This window comes from Pempheris klunzingeri, chromosome 9, assembly GCF_042242105.1.
Source record: "Pempheris klunzingeri isolate RE-2024b chromosome 9, fPemKlu1.hap1, whole genome shotgun sequence".
NCBI lineage: Eukaryota > Metazoa > Chordata > Actinopteri > Acropomatiformes > Pempheridae > Pempheris > Pempheris klunzingeri.
The window spans coordinates 3,633,749-3,650,740 of record NC_092020.1 but is presented as its reverse complement, the minus strand read 5'-3'; the positions used below and the strand labels follow the sequence as shown (position 1 = coordinate 3,650,740).

General features: G+C 45.4%; 1 protein-coding gene across 3 annotated transcripts in view; it reads left to right on the top strand.

Annotated features, from left to right (window-relative positions):
- Window positions 1-346: 346 nt before the first annotated feature.
- The window catches only part of ebf1a (EBF transcription factor 1a), a 52,037-nt gene continuing 35,391 nt past the window's right edge, over window positions 347-16,992 (top strand). For all 3 annotated transcript variants that reach the window (XM_070836358.1, XM_070836357.1, XM_070836359.1), the window contains exons 1-6: window positions 347-525; window positions 1,365-1,521; window positions 2,579-2,642; window positions 3,330-3,385; window positions 4,695-4,768; window positions 6,310-6,378. In XM_070836358.1, the coding sequence (XP_070692459.1) occupies window positions 392-525; window positions 1,365-1,521; window positions 2,579-2,642; window positions 3,330-3,385; window positions 4,695-4,768; window positions 6,310-6,378 (554 nt within the window). In that variant the 5' untranslated portion in view covers window positions 347-391. The remainder of the gene's footprint in view (window positions 526-1,364; window positions 1,522-2,578; window positions 2,643-3,329; window positions 3,386-4,694; window positions 4,769-6,309; window positions 6,379-16,992) is intronic.

Here is a 16,992-nt window from a genome sequence, read left to right as displayed (position 1 = left end):
GCTGCACCTTGATCCGGGGGACCGTCGCCAACTCCGTGCAGCCTCTCATCCTGCGCTTCCCCTTTCATCGCTCTCACGTTGCTCATCTTCATAGCCGCTGCTTCCTCCTCTTTTTCTTCTGGAGTCGCTGACATGAGGTGCAGCTAACCCTGGATGCTGACAGCTCCCCTTTTCCTTCCACATGTCGCATCTTTTGTTTACTTTGAGAAGCACACGCGCAACTAAACGCCAAGTGAAATAGACCACGCCACTTTGCTCCTCTGACAGCGCGATCAAACAGTCGCAAGAGGAGGGGAGGCAGGGAAAAAAAGAGGGAGCCAAGGAGAGGAGGATAGACAGAGAGAGAGAGAGGAGAGAGAGAGAGATAGCGACAGTGTGAAGGTGCGTTTTGATGTTTGGCATCCACGAGAGCATCCAGAGGAGTGGGAGTAGTATGAAAGAAGAGCCCATGGTGGCCGGGATGAACGCGGTTCGGACATGGATGCAGGGCGCCGGAGTGCTGGACGCCAACACAGCCGCCCAGAGGTGAGCCTGAGGCGGCCTTGGCGCTGCGCTGACACCGGGGCGTGGAGACCGGGGGGAGAGCGCGTAAAGATCTGCGGTGTTAAAAGACGGAGCGGCTGTATCACTTGGGGCAGCACACGTTCCCAGAGGACGTAGTTGTTGGATAACCACTGTTCCTGCTGGCTTTATAAGTTTTTAGCTCAGAAGTCCAACACGATATTAAATGCTGTGCGAGGCTCAAAGTGGTTCAACATATTTGTGGAGGGGAAGTGGAGGCAGCCCAAAGCACTTTTAGGCTCGCAGGGTTTCCATGTAGGCTCAGATTAACTTTGCTGGCTGGAGAGAGTTCTGCGAGTTTGCGTTTAAGATTTGATGGCTGTTCCTCTTTTTTTTTTTTTTCTAGACGTGATAAAAGCAGGGCAGTTTACTTTTAATACACAGCATGCAAAAATCACCTCTGCTCCAGCTTGGATTTAGTATATTTTCCTGAAGAATTAAAATAAAATTCAAGTTGGTCAAGTTTAAAATGACAATTTCACACTTTTATCGACATGAAAGCAACTGATCTGCTCAAATTATGCTCGTAACATAAATGAGAAGATTTAACCCTTTTAGGCCTCCAGCTGAATATTTTTCAGTCATGTTTCATTATTGTTGAGCAGACTCCGTCCGCATTAGACAGCGGTTTTAATTAAACAGTACGTATTTAATGAATTTTAGAACGGACATTGGCGGGCACATACGCGCCTGTAGCTCGGAGTGTAAAAGCAGATCTCTCTTGTGTTGCATTTTGTGTTGAATGAATTTATTTTTTAATCGCCCTCGTTGTGGATGGTGCTGGTTTGTGCTTGTGTCCGCAGCGGAGTGGGTCTCGCTCGGGCACACTTCGAGAAACAGCCGCCCTCCAACCTTCGCAAGTCCAACTTCTTCCACTTCGTCCTGGCTTTATACGACAGACAGGGCCAGCCGGTGGAAATAGAGAGAACCACCTATGTTGACTTTGTGGAGAAGGAAAAGGTGAGTTTGCACATTTCACACGCGCACAAAAGTGAGCATGTGTGAGTTTAGAATAAAACCCCTCAAAATAAACTTCTAATGCATCGTGTGCTGCCTGACTCAGTCCACCGGGTCAAAGTGATAAATTACCAGACGTTTGTTAACAAAGTGGCCAGACGCACGCAGCAGGGATCGTGGGTCCTGAAGGCTTCCCTCCTGTGAATTTTGCATGTGGTTTCCTGCAAGACGCACAGACCTCTGATTATTTTAGCTTGTCTTAATAATTACAAAAGCTTCGAAATCTATTTTAAATGAATTTACTGTAAAGTGTGCATCACTTGCACGAGCACTTCTCTGCCTAGTTGTCACTTATATTGAATTTACGACCCGTCAGCACAGCGTGTTGCTTATTCCTGCAGGTGTTGTCGGACAAGATATTCAGTTCTTTAAACAAACATCAATATTCATGTTTGATACGTCGATCAAGTGTAATATTGATCTGTTTGCCAGTGGCGTTAAATGTGAGTGTTTTACGTTAAATGTGTGTTTTATTCATCAGCGTTTAGTATCGGCCTCTTTATCATTTATTGCATCCCAGTGTCCTCCTCTTGTTGGTCAGCATTAATAACACATTTTAATATTAGGCTTTTAGATTTATGGGATAGAGAAATAATAAATGTGTTAAATTCTTATTATTACATTTGTTACATGGAATTTAGGCTACATCATTTTAAACAATTTCAATTTCCAGCAGGCTATAGGTTAATAAAGTTGTGAACAGGCCTATTTGTAAAGAAAAAAAAAAAAGTTTTTTTAAACAAAGAAAATATCAGATTATCGATAAACTGAATATATTAATATAAAACAATTTGTCAAATAACAAGAAAAGTTGGCCAAGTTTCAAACATTACAAATATTTTCTCTTTTAGTTTTGTGGATGATAGAAACGAAGTGATTTAAAATTTGATCGCAGTTTGAGAGACGTTAGTGATGTAAAAATATGAAAAAATCCAGTAAAAATCCCAGGAGGAGATGGTTTGCCTGCTCTGACCGAGTCTGTTTGGTTTAATTTTCATAGGAAACGACGGGGGAAAAGACCAACAATGGGATCCATTATAGACTTCAGCTGCTCTACAGTAACGGTGAGTGTCGCCTCCATTATTTTAATAGAGCAGTAACAAAAACAGCGAGTGACTGATACTCAAATCAAAGTGAGCAAAGTCAGGAAACAAATGTTTTAGGAAGTCATGTCATTGATCGAGTGTTTAGTTTAATGTGTTTATTGTCTGTTCATCATGAAGCACCAGTGTGCTTCATCTGTTTAGTAAAATGCTTTAAATGTTATTTACACATAATTTTTAGGATTACTAAATTATTATTATTATTTGCTTGATGCTTTACACAGCAAATATAGCAGCAGCCCAAGAAGACAGCAGAATAAAATGGTTCCAATCCCCCAGTTCAACATTTTTTTTTAATTTGGTCTTGGTGCTTCCACTGAATAATGAAATTATATTGATTATGATTTTTTTTTTTTTAAAAAGTGTGTGGTTGTTCCTGCCCTGAGCATTTTCACAATTAAGTTCTTGCTAAATGTTTTTGGAGATAAAATCAAACACAGGTAGAGAAAGTAAGTGACATTTTCAAGTTCCAAGCAAACTGACAGCATGCAGCAAATACTGAGTCATTAGTGGCAGTTTGGTCTCATTCAGTTTCCATGAAGAGTCAGAGTGAATAAAAGCTGTGATCTGAAAAATGGGGAAAGCTCTGCCTCATGTGATATGACTCCTATATTTTAACTATTTGTCTGCCTCTCTCTCTCTCTGCAGGGATCAGGACAGAGCAGGACTTGTATGTTCGGCTCATTGACTCTATGACTAAACAGGTAAGAGGTTTGCATTAAACTACTGGGTCTAAGAATTGAACTGTGCATCAGTTCGGTGGTTGTGTTGGTCTGAATGTTGCCCCCACCTCCAACCGCCCCCTCCTCCTCCTCCTCCTCCTCTTCCTCTTCCACCACCCCCCCTCGCCCCGCTGCATGCCTGTGTCTGAGACCCTCAACTTCAGCACAGCACAGCCGGCGTGATAAACGACCTGTCTTACCTGTGGAATACATTTACAGAGGCCCAGAAAAGTAGAGGACATGTGTCCTCATACTCTACCTCTGCACAGCAGCCAGTAAGTGGGGATGGTGTGTGTGTGTGTGTGTGTGCGTGTGTGTGTTTTTATAAGGAAGTGTATACATATATGTGTGTACGTGTGCGCGTGTCAGGCTGTGTGATTGTGCGCATAAAGTGTGTGAATATCTTGGTGAGGTGCAGAAGCTGTTGTGTGTTAGTGTTAGTGTTTGAGAGAGACAGTGATGCATGCCAGCTCACTCTTTGAGGACCTTGACCCTCATTTCCTCAATGTGAAACAGAACAAACTATCCCTGAGTGTGTTATGGCCAATTCAATCACACAAAGAAATACAGAACAGCACATGTGGGCTGACGTACACTGAGGGAATTCTTCGTTAGGATGAATTAGATAACAAAGAAAATAAGGCTCTTCAGCGCTGTTTTGATATCTGGTCTTTTGTTTTGCCAATTCTGCCTCTAGTGCCATTAGGCTTGAAGAGAGTTTTGCCTTAGAATGAAAGGAGTAGGAGGGGATGTTGTTTGTGTGAGTGTGTGTATGTTTGCATGCTTATCGGTGTGTGTGTGTGCATGTGTGTGTGTGTGCAGGGTGATCACAGCCCTGGAGAGCATGTTGAGTGGGGTTGGAGGGGTAACCAGACTAGATTTTTGGACGCTGTGCTGTATGGACCAGATGGTGCACTATACTCCAGTCTGGCAGTCCAACTGCTCACTGTACACAGCATATAAACATACGTGCACCCACAAACACATATGCACACGCAGGGGAACACACACACGCACGCACACGCACACACACACACACACACACACACACACAGCTCTCTCTCTTACTGTCTCTCTCAGAACAGAGCGTTCCTGCTCAGAAGGACTGGATTCCCACGATACACACATTTGCCAGATAGACAACACTACTCCCAGATGAAAGACACACACACACACACGTTGCTGTTTTTCATTTGCCCCTGCATTGTAGTTCACTTTTTCCCTTTCAGCACTCCAACATAAAAATATAAATCACAGTTTCTTTAATTTTCTGTTTATTTCTTTATTTTAGGCAATTGTCTATGAGGGCCAAGATAAAAACCCAGAGATGTGTCGGGTCCTGTTGACCCATGAGATCATGTGCAGGTAAGACAAAACGCATACGGCCACAACTGTTTACAATTTATGCGTCTAGCCGATGTTTTCTAATCTGGATGGAGATGAATGTTTTTCTCACGTTGGAGGTGTCTCTGTTGGTGTAAAGAGGGGGCAAAGACATGAGCAGCACTGCTAAATTACAATAGAAATCTTATCATTTTCCTTAAAGTGGGTTGGGGAGATGGGCCCTGGCCTATTTCTGTTGATAGGGATATGTGTGTGTATGTGTCTGTGTATATGTGTGTGTGTGCATCCCTCTCATGTTCAGCTAATTAGGACAAGGAAAAGCTCATTACTCAAACCCATCCTCCTTAGTCTGTGTAATACATGCAGTTTGCTGTGTCCCGACAGTGAGCTATGTGCAGAGGGGGACAGACTCGAATTACACGTAATATACACACATTCACACACACACACACACACACACCCAGTCAAATATACTGAAGCAAGCGTAGATCTCAGCGGCCGACGCGCACATTTACAATCAATAAAAGCATCACACAGCGTTTGATTGTCCCTCACAAACCAGGTAGAAATACATGTAGAGTTTGAGAAAAATGGCTGGTGGCAAAGTGTAGCCACTTCCTGGTTATCACACAAGGCAATTTAGACCACTTGTTTTCATATGCTGCAGGAAACGGTCGAGATCAGAAATCTGATCTGGCTCTCCAAGCCTCCTGTCCTGAGGGACTCCAGAAAGTAGGGGGGAGGGTCAGTCTCTCTCCCTTCTTCTCTCACTCTCTTTTGTGTCTTTCTCCATCCCCTCCCACACACACACACACACACACCCATACATCAGATGCACTCAGGCAGTCAGACACAGGTACACACAGACAGGCATACAGTACACACAGACGGGCAGACAGAGAAGAAAAGGTAGACGCGATGATACTTTTTTGGGGGAAATGGGGGGTGGGGGGGTGGGGGGGTTGACGGCACACAACACACTGTTACATTGTAGTGCAGTCAAATGATTCAGAAAGGACTCGTCACATCAGTATGCAACCCCCTTCTACCCAGCATGCACTACTCCCCAGGTCCAGTGGGACCACTCTGTGACCCACTTCTGAGAGAGAGAAAGAGCGAGAGAGAGAGGCGGGATAGAGGGAGGGGACGAGCGCTGAGGAAAAATAGAGAACATAAGATGTGTGGTTGTGTGATGTCTGACAGAAATGGAGCTAACCTGAGCCCTGGAGGCTAATTCAAGTTTGTATCCAGCCTCCATTCAAGCTCACTGCTTTTGCTCTTCGCCTCCAAACTTTTCCTAAAATCGCCCCACTGATCTCACCTACTGTAGAGCTAGAGCCCCAGTCTTACCTTGAGGAGCCTGACAGAAATCCAATTCCCGCTGTTTCTTGAACTTGACCAAAGTCTCACGCCCTTCTACACCCTTTTCTCTTCTCAGTATGCTCTTGCTCTTGATTTGACCTTATCTTGATTTCTCTGTTGTTCACATGTCTGTGACTAACTCCTCTTTGTCTCTGCATCCACCACCACCCCACCCCCCTTCTTCTCTCACCTCCCCGTAGTCGATGCTGTGATAAGAAGAGTTGTGGCAACAGGAATGAGACCCCATCAGACCCTGTCATCATCGACAGGTAAGCAAACTTTGCCCTTTAACCTCAGCTGGCGTGATGCTGCGCTGTCATCGCAAACACAAACACAGCACGTGTGACTGTGGAGGGATGCAAACAGGAACTGTGCACAGAACAGAAACATACTTTTACACTAGGTAAAGAAATCAAGACAACATTTCATTTAAATCTTGAGTGAAGTAAACAGATGAGAGCTATTTTCCACATGGCCGAGAAATAAAACCTGCAAGCCCATTAAAAGAAGGCCGCAGGTTGTTTAAATCTCAGCGACCATAATCGACTGTGTAAGCAAAATGTGTGAAACGGCAGTAAATAATATTTCAGTGGTGTGTGTGAGTGAAGTGGAGGAGCAATCACAGAGCAGTTGCTGCTTCAAGTGTGGTCAAACAGTGTTTGTGTGGTTGGGCTGATGACTTAGCTGATGAGCAGTTAGGGTTACAGCTACAGCCGGACGTGTGTGTGCGTGTGTGTTTGGGTGTATAAATCTCACTCTGGGCTGAGTGTGGTACTTAAGCTGCCGCTTTTGACACTCGCAGACACACTCCTGCGCACACACACTTTTCTTTGAGTGTACACCTTTCTCTTGCTTTCATAAACTAGCTCTGACCGATGCAGCGACTCGCATGATTTACAGTCAGCTGGAAAAAAGAGAAGCCCTGTAGATTTACAGTGCGGCCTCTGCTGTATGCATTGCATGCGGCACACATGAGGACATACAGTGTGAGGGAAATTAATCGTTTCTACTTGAGCAATTGTTGGAGTGTGCAGATGTCAGGTAGCTCCATTCGGGACCGAATAGGAGTAAAAACTTCCATAATGTTTCCCATTTGAGAGTATTTAGTGATCTATAACTTGTCCAAACAACTGCATTGTCAGGTAAAATGAAGCGCATCATAGGTTATGTAGGTTTTATGTCTGATTTGAATTTGTCACATTTGAGTGTAGCCTATTTGTGTGTGTGTGTTAATGAGGCAGTGACCTGTGCTATCTGATGAACACAGCTGTCCTGTTCTTGCTGCTTCTCTGTCAAAAGCTACTCTTTACCTGTGTATGTATGTGTGTGTGTGTGTGTGTGTGTGTGTGTGTGTGTGCGCATGAATTTGTGTGTGAGTTTGTGTGTGCGTGCGCCACCCTCATTCCGCTCCAGTGAAGCGGAAGGCCTCACCTCAGCGCTCCCTGAGACAGCTGCACCCCACCACGTGGCCTCAGACAACACGCCTGCCCATCACTCTGTGCCATATTTCTGATTTTTGTTTTCATGTGTGTGTACTTGTTGAATTTCTCATCTGTGCACTATGTTGCTCTGTTTTTTTTTTTTGTTTTTTATAATGGTCACCATCCTGGTTCGTTTCAGTTAAACTTTTTGCCGCAGTTTGAGCAGAGCCACCTTGGTGAAACAGGCTGAGCTCTGCTGTGAACAGCTTTCCCACACTGAGCATGTGTTGTGGTCGCTCGCTGGCGGTATTCCCCTGACGCTCAATGGCTCAGGTGTGAGGGCAGCGTTAACGAACAACAAATTAGAACAGGGGGAGGGAAAACAACAGCAATATCTCCGTTTTCCTCTCCAGTGAGCACTCTTTCTGGACAGGAAAATAGGTCAGGTGAGAGGAGAGCGAATGGGGGGGTTGGCTTGTTTTAAAGGGGGGACTGAAGGGGAGTAAGGAGAGGAGGGTTTATACGTTTGCTCATTTAGTACCAATATATTCTTGGCAGTTGTAATAATCAGGGATTCATAAACAAACAAACAACTGTGAGGGTGAAACTGACTCAATTACCATGAGTTCCCCTCCTTCAAATTCATAAAGAAATACCATCAGCAGCCCCTCTCCACCCTTGAAGTTATTTAGTTCGTTAAATAAGGGCTCGTTAGCCCTCTGCTGTTTCGCAGAGATGATTAGATTTTACAGCCCTAATTAGCTGGGCTAGCTCTAACTCTTCTGGAAGAGTAATGGGTCTGATTGCCTAATTAGCTCTCTCTCGTTAAGATGGGAGAAACAGGCCACTGCAGCAAAACCGCAGGAATGAGGAAAAATAAAGTCAGCTAATGAGAAACTTATTTGATTGTTAGGAGAACAAATCTGGTACAGTGTGGATCGGCAGCGCTCTGGGTACTGTACTCGCTCACCGGGAGAATCTCTCTCACCCCTCTCTTTATCTCGCCTCCTGTTGAAAAGAGAATTTGTTTGGGCTTTAAAGTATCTACAAGCGGCATGATACAGATTTTAATTATGAAGCATATTTGTTTAGGCTATGATAGCGAGAAGCACTTTAACATTCCTAGCTTTTTGTCGTAGCTGAACAAAACAACCTCGACAATCTGTCCTCCTTTCATGCTGTCTTGGTTTAGGAATATCACGGGTGCAGCAGCATTACATTTTGCAAGTGGCATCGTCTCTGACTATCCGAGATATGTTACAAAGTCCGTCTGATCTGAATATCAGTCAGTCCTGAAGATGGAGACAACTCATGCCATATTTTATGTCTTTAACCTCTGAGGTGGTGAGTTGTCAGAGATTCAGAGAGCCCTTGTCATGACATGTTGTGTCTGTGCTTGACACTGGGCAGGAGAAGCAGCTGAAAGGTGAGAAGCTCCTGTGCGCCTCTCCATGTCTTCCCCAGGGAAACATGTGTGGTCCACTTTAGCCTCTTACAGAGGCAGGATAATATGAGGGGAGCCCTTAACCCCCCCACCTCCACTTCCACCTCTCTCCATTACTCCTGGTTAGCGTGGGGTTAATCATATGCAGCCACTGCTAGTCAGTCTATCATGTGCCTGGATGGGCCTCAAATCGCAAACACATTTCCCTCTCACCCATGTACACCTTTGCTATCTCTCCTCATAGCTTTTCTTGAATTCATCTCCCCACAGAACAGTTTTTGTTAATTTACTTGCTGCATCCACATAATTGTGGACTAATCTCTCAGCCCTACTCGCTTTGGGGGTATGACTGTCCCTCCGGCCCCATGTGTCCTCTCTTTCCTTCCACCACCTGTGTCCTGTGGCCCTTTCCTGCCCGTCCAGCTCCCCCAGGCCTGCTACAGGGTGTCCCCCAGGCAGGGAGAGCCTCTGTGGAGGGGGGAGACAAACTCTCTGCGACCAGAGATAACAATCCACTGGATAGCCCCGCATATCCCATGATTCCTCTTTCCAGTCACAGTGCGGGGTGGGGAGGGAGGTGTCAAATGTACACACACACACAGCCGATGTTATTTCAGGCTTATAGCTGTTTTCAAGTGTGTTCTTGTGTGTGTTTGCGTTTGCACACACTCCTGCAGCCCGCCGTTGATGTGGCCCATTTCCTTGCATGCGTGTCTGTGCTTGTGTATCCGCGTCAATGTTGGTTATTTCCCCCAAAGTATGTGTGTGTGTTGATAGAGGCCATTTCCTGGCGAGTGTGTGTGTGTCTTGAGTGAAGAATGTCGGCAGGAAGTGCTCCTCCCGGGGAGGATGATGTCATGGCCGACAGTTTCCTGTTCTGTGAGCCAGTAAAAAGGACTGAATCTCAGCTTCAGGATGGGCAGTTAGAATTTGTGGACCAGGTTTTGGTTCACCTCTGGCCTGCCGTGGGTCTACACCTGGTTTGGTTTCACACCGGATCACCTGACACACCTGTGAGGAGCAAAAGTTTGTACCCAGCAATATTTCAGGGACTTGATTTTCCAAGCTAATGCATTTTGCTGCATAGCTTGTTTGTCACTCTCCCCCTCTTCGTCTCCCTCTGTAGTGGGGAACCCCCTCATTGTTTTGGTTGTTATGTTTGGATGCACTTCCTGGGGTGAGAGGTCATGTGTTGCCTTGGCTGGGCTAACGTGTGCTAGTGAATAATGTATGTCATTGACTTTATGTCAGCCCTGCCAGCCCCCCAAGCCGAGCCCACCCATGTTTAATTCATCCATCTCATTTGTGTGTGTGCGCGCCTGCAAGTGTGTGTGTGTGCGTGTGTCATTTAGAGGCCCAGTCTGCACCTGTCCAGCCATTAGCCCCCTTCTCATTTGCATTTGATGCTAATGTGGTTTTCTGGCAGCGCCTTCCGTCCCCTCAGCTTAGTTTCACTTTCATATCCATGACTGTGTGAGTGAGAGGGTGCAAACACACTTACAGTACAGCTCTGCGACACGTAACTGTGTCTGCTGATGTGTCCAATGTGACTGTTGAGGTCTTCATTAATTTTTCTTTTCTTTCCTTAATCCCGGGTTGGTTTTAATTTATGCAGGATAATCTTTCCCCTTTATTCCACTTTTTTCCCTCACCGTTGCTTTTCTATTGTGTCTGACCACCAATCACTCATTTCCCTCCAAGACAAAAAGAAAAAGGAGACAGTCATGAGACCCTGAGGCTGACACTATCTCTCTTTTGGTGTTTCTCTTTGGGGGCGGATAAATCTTGTCAGATTGTGCCTTGATTTTCGGCTCTGCCCTTTTCCCTTTTAAAAGGTTTTTGGTTTTTCTCGTTGACGTGTTGTTTCTTTTGTGCAGTCTTATGGGGGACAGCTGCATTAGATGTTATGGGAGGCTTTGAAAAGGACTGGCCCTGAGCTGCTTGTGGTGTTTGTGCAGGGCTCAGGGGCAAAGAGGCAGAGTTGCTGGCTCATCGATATGCAGGCAGAACTCCCCTCCCTCAGGTGCTGGCTGCCTCACAAATCCGCCTCACACACACATATAAGAACACACACACACACATAGATACAGATGCAGCTCTCACCTACAGATAAACTCGCACACAGTACACAAATACATATGCAGACCCACGCATGCGCCGTTATAAGAATCCACAGGCGTTCAAAAACACAACATATGCACACATACACACACATCGACCTGCAGCTTTCTGCATCTGTTTGGTTGTTCTTTTTTCCCTGCGGTGGTCCCCCCCCCCCCAGGGTTGGAGGAAAGCGCGGCCCCAGGGGACAGACGGCTGCGCTGATTGACAGCAGGGAGTTTGGAGGTCGAAGAGCCTCTAAAACAGCGCTGCCTCTTTCTCTCTCATCTAGACCTTCAGCACTCTCACCCCCAACAACTGGCTCGCTTTCATTTGGAAAACTCCCAACAAAAAATTAACACGTCACTCTCAGAGTAAACATGGGTTTGTTTCCATGATATGAAATATCAAATTAGCACAAGCTGTTTCTGCTTTGTGGTGAGGAAACAGTGAGGAGCACACTGGAAATAAGTATTTTTAATGCTTAGGTTTGTGTGTGTTGCATTGTTGTGTTTTAATTCTTTCCCCAATAAACTAAACAGAGCTGCCATCACACTTAATAGGCAGTTTAGTTAATGCTTCCCAGCTGAATACAGGTAACAAATAGTTTATAAGGGCATATAAACTGTAATTTACAAATGTCATAACAGTGAAAAGTTCTGTATTTCTTGACATGAGGGGGTTTTTGGCGAGAGCTTCTGTAAATAGTGCTTTTGTAGCTCTATTTTCTCTGCAAACTGCTTTGTCATTACTGCTTGACATTCCCTGCTTGACCTGGCCTCTCTCCTTGGCCGTTCCCTCTGCCTTTGTGTCAGTGTTTGTTCTGTACCAGAATGAAGGGTTTTGGCCGGCCAGACCTGACCCAAATGAGTAGCGTCCTACTTCTCTGAGAGCTATTTAAGACATTTTTGGTGTTGGAAATTGCAGGACAGAGAGATAGAGATAGTAGGGGATTTAAATAGAATGAAGATATATTTACCATATGAGAGGTCTCCTGTATGACGTGTGAACATGAGTGGTGCTGCAAGTGAGGAAAGACTAACGTTTTCCAGGATTTAGTCCGGGACTCGCCCTAGAAGATGCGCTCAATTTGCTTTTCAAATGAGGCGTGAAGAGCGCGAGCGTGTGCCCCTCGGTGTGATGCTATACATTCGGACGTGCATGGTTATGTGTGTGCGGCAGGAGCAATGCTTTGTTTTCTCAGTGCTCTGATGTGTGTGGACAGTCTAGCACATGGCCCACTAAGTGCTCTCTCACAGCCAATGTGTTACATAGCTGCCTGTGTTGCTGCTCGTAATTGAATAGACACACCAGCTCGTCTCAGTGAAGGATACTCAGGCCTCCTCTCCCAACAGGCTTAGCCAGTGTGTCATCGAGCAGCAAGGCTTCCAGCCGCCCTGATCTCAGCCCTCACTGATGATTCATTGTTGACTGATTATTTCTGCTAAGTGGGAAGCGCGTAAACTGTCCACTTCATGCCAGCTCCCTATAACCCCCAACCTGGCGCCCCCACTTCCTATGAGCCAGTTTCCACCCCAGCCCCTTATCTGGCGCTTTACCTCAGTGCTGTAGCCCAGGATGTAAGTCCAGGTGTCCAGGATGAGTGCTGATGACCCGCTGTGCCCGAGCAAGATGTATAGTCTGTTGATTGTTTTCCATCAATCTGTCCAGGAAGAATGGATTGCTGGCCAGGCGCTGTGAGCGGCGCTCTCAGTTTCACACGCCACAATGGAAGGAAAACCTGCACGGCATGGGGGAGACAGGGAGGGAGAGATATAGAGTGTGATAGTGGTTCTGGGACTCTGCAACATAGGAATAATCCTCGTACTAGATTTTGATTATTTCATGAGAGATTTTGATTTTGATTTTTAATATTCTTTAAAAACATTAAAAAAAAACATTTCCTGAGGCACCTACAATATGAAGGATGTTTAGTAACCATATCATTATTTCAATGATGGTTCAACCAATTCATATCTGCTCTTATATATATGAGTTTGGTGACACTGAGCTTGACTAGTTTGAGTAGTAATGTTAAGAGACAAAAGGAAATCTTCAAGGGGGTGTCTCTGCCGTAATTAAACGTAAAGCAGCAACGTCAACATGCAGACAATTATGGTCAACAGCATTGCTCGATCAAAGGGATGATATATTCTTATGTTCCTAATATATATTTTTTTACTTTGCATTAATCAACAATTGAGACCTAAGCACATGTCACTGTTCCACTTCAAAAAGCTGAGCTGAATTTAAAGGCCTTTGTTTGTGTTTATGTAACTGATGAGGGGAGACAAAGTAAGGCGTAGGCAATCGACTGAGACACTTTGTTGTTTTACACCGCCTCACCCCCTTTGTGTGCACGCAGCTAACGTTGTTTGTTTGTTTACCAAGTGGCTTGACCTCGCTGGGAGGAATGTTCACTTGTTTCCTTTTCTTCGGCGTCTCCTTCTGTGTTTGTCTCTGATTTTTTTTTTTCCCCCATCCATGTGTCTCTCTTCTTCATCTCTGTTTCTCTCTCTATCGGCCCCACTGTCTATGTGTCTTTTTCTTTGGTCCTCCCACTCAAACCTCCAGATTTAACTCTGACGGTTTTTTGGTTAATCACACTTGGAATCTTCCCCACGTTTGAACACTCTTCCTCGGCAGCGTGTTCTTCCTCGAGCTCTGAGTACGGCGCAGGAGAGAGCCACGCTAATTATCCTGGTTATTGGCTTCTCCAACGCAGAGGCTGTGATTTACATGAGGTGACATTCAGTTCAAACGGCCAGACCTTTGCAACCTTTTTCTGGAAAACAATTAACAGCGCTGCTTTCTCGTCTGCCTCCCCACTGTACCCTCTTTTTCTGTCACTACACCACTCCCTCTCTCTCTTCCTCTGGCTATTGTCTTCACACAAACAGAGAAGATTTACTGCCAAAAGAGTGAGGCGTGTGCAAGGAGGTGAAATTATTGGTGTATTTTCTGTAGTGGGTGATTACTTGCTTGTTAATTGACCGTTATTCTTTGTGGTAGATAATCAGAGAGGAGTATAAAGTGAATCTGACACGGTGAAGGCATTAACTTTGCTTTTGCCGGTTTGTAGCTGATGGTAGCCCTTAAACTGTATCACATTTGTACAATAAAAGAACCCAGCTTATCCAGCTCCTCTATATTTCCGTCACTGACCCTAGAAAATTCAAGAACCACACTATTACAGACTTGAAATAGTGTGTATGGACAGACATATAGCCCACACACGCACGTTCAAACACAAAGACAAACTTACAAGCGTGCCGTTAATGAAGCGCGTCTCTCTTCTGTCATGACGCCCGTGTTAGCATGACAAGATGTTTACACACACAATCACGGCCGTGCCTCTGATGTGGGCCGGGATGAAAGAGAGATGAGAGGAGAGGAAAAAGAGGAGGCAGAGACGTGACGGTGAGCGTCGGGTATAGACTGCTTTTCTCTGTTTGACAGGAGGACAGTTGTAACAGTACCCCACTGAGAGCTGAGAGAGAGGTAGAGAGAGACTTAGAGAGCTAGATAGACAGACAGCAGAGAGGGAGAAAGATGTACCTGGAGGAAAATGCTCTGAAAAGGAAAGACATTCTTTTTTTCCTTTTTTTTTTTTTTTTTTGAGCTAAACTACATTCTCGAATCTGGAGGAAAACAATTAGATCCACCCGCTTCCCCTTGTCCCGCAGTGTAGATTACAAATGAGCAAACCTGGCATTTATCACATCACTACAAACATTTATTAAAGCCGGTTCCCCTCTAAAGCTGCAGAGATAACAGTGGGTAATTGCAGAGACTGGCTCTATTAGTTAAGTATGGCTAATGTCACTGCCTCAGAGCATTAATGGACGCCGTAGTATTATGTTCCTGCGCTCATTACCACCCCACTCCCCTTCAAACAGATACACACACACACACACACACATATTCACACACCCTCTCCCCCTCCATTGACCCTGCAGCAGGAGTCTGTGCCACTCTAATGAGAAATGGAAAACACTACTCCGCAAACTCCAAGACACACACACATATGTGGACACACAAACATACACACACGCTCGGCGGGAGCCATTACAAGGGGACAGAGGGGTACAACAGTATAATCACACACGCCCAGGGAAACAATTGTGCCGTTATCAGAGTGATCACATTATAAAAGTTTAATAAACACCAAACGGCCTAATGGTGAATTAGCCTGCATCTGCCCTGTGTTGTGCCAGGCTATAATTAGTGATTTAACAGAGACAAACAAATGTTTTTAGCCAGAGCTTTTCACAGTCAACAGATTTTCAGTTGGACATAAATTATTCGGCTTGTCCAGAATTAAAAGAAAATGTGTGGCTGGGCTGATATGTGTGTTTTTTTTTTTTTTTTAATTTTGAGGTCTTGACTCCAAGACACCAAAGTCACACACAGACAGTTACACAAACACAGAGCCACTGAGAGCAGGGTTTGGCTCTAGCCCCAGTCTGGTTTTCTAAGTGGCACTTGAGATGTGTATGGAGAGAGGCGGATGGGTGCTTGAGATTGTTGAGGATGAGGAGAGAGTGAAGGAGGGAGCGAAAGGGGGGGTGGAAAAAAGAAAAGAAACGGGAAGTGATGGTGGTGAATGACGTGGAATAAGTTAGTCAAGAAGGAGGCGGGGGTGGGCAAACTCTACTCACTCTGTCCTGAGCGAAACGAGCTGTCGAGTATCTATTTTGATGTGTGTGTGTGTGTGTCTGTATGTGTATTTGCATGCGTGCGTATGTGGGCATTGACGTTAAATCGATGGCAATTTATAATTTACAATCACAAGGACCTATCACTTTTTATAGGGCCTCCATCTTCACTCATCAATATTACATCAGGACCCAGACGCTCAGTGTTAAGGAGCAGGAGGGTGAGAAAACGGCTGAGGAGAGAGAATATGGCTTTGGTCCAGTGTGTGTGTGTGTGTGTGTGTGTGTGTGTGTTCGTGTGTGTGCAAGGGGTGGAGGGGGGAGGGTGGAGGGGGGCATCTGCTGAGGTTGTAGAAAACATCGCTTCCAGCATACACAAATGTGCAAACGCATACCCCACCTTGCATGTGTGTATGTGTGTGTCTGCATCTGTCTGACTGTTTTTGTGTGTGCATGTACGTATGCGTGTGTGTGCTTGCCAGCTGAGTGACAGTTTGGTATTGATCTGTGGGAGGCCCCGGTGTCATTAGACCCAGTATGGACCAGCAGGCACACGTGGAGGTCAGGGCACGGAGTTTGTGTGTGTGTGTGTATGTGTGTGTGTGGGGGGGGGGGGGACCAAGTGTTCAGTAGTGACAGGCTCAAGCCTCTGAAAGAAAATCAATCGTGTCATAAGAGGAAGGTTTCCTCCAGCTTCTCCCCCTCTCTGTCCCTCCTCCTCCTCTTCTTCCCATCCTTTCTCCCCTTTTCTCCTTTTTTCTTTTCATTCTTCTCTGCTGGGAGATCATCTACAGAACCTCCATTTATACATTTTACCACTCTTTTGTTCCCTGTCTTTATTTCTGTTTTGAGCATCTCTGTTGTCCCGGCCAAACAGACACACTCACACAGAAGCTAGCACTCCTGGGTCAGGACGGGAGTTGCATGTGTGATGTGTGGATCAATCCGAGGGGTTATCCTGGCAAAAAGGAGCCATTAGTGACAGAACTGATCCTGGATCAGCCCTCATTAACTAAAAGGGCACAGGGGCTGTTTGTCCAGATAAAAGAAATGACCCCAAACCAGGGCCAATTAACTCAGAGGGCAGAGACTGGTTGAATTGATGGCATGCGTGGTTTTGTTTAATGGAAGTTTGATTAGAAAAGAAACTGATTAGACTTTGTTTTATTGTGAATTTAAGCTGTCCCTCAGTTATTTATTATTAAGGATGAGCGCACACACACACTCTCTCTCTCTTTCTCTCTCACACACACACACACA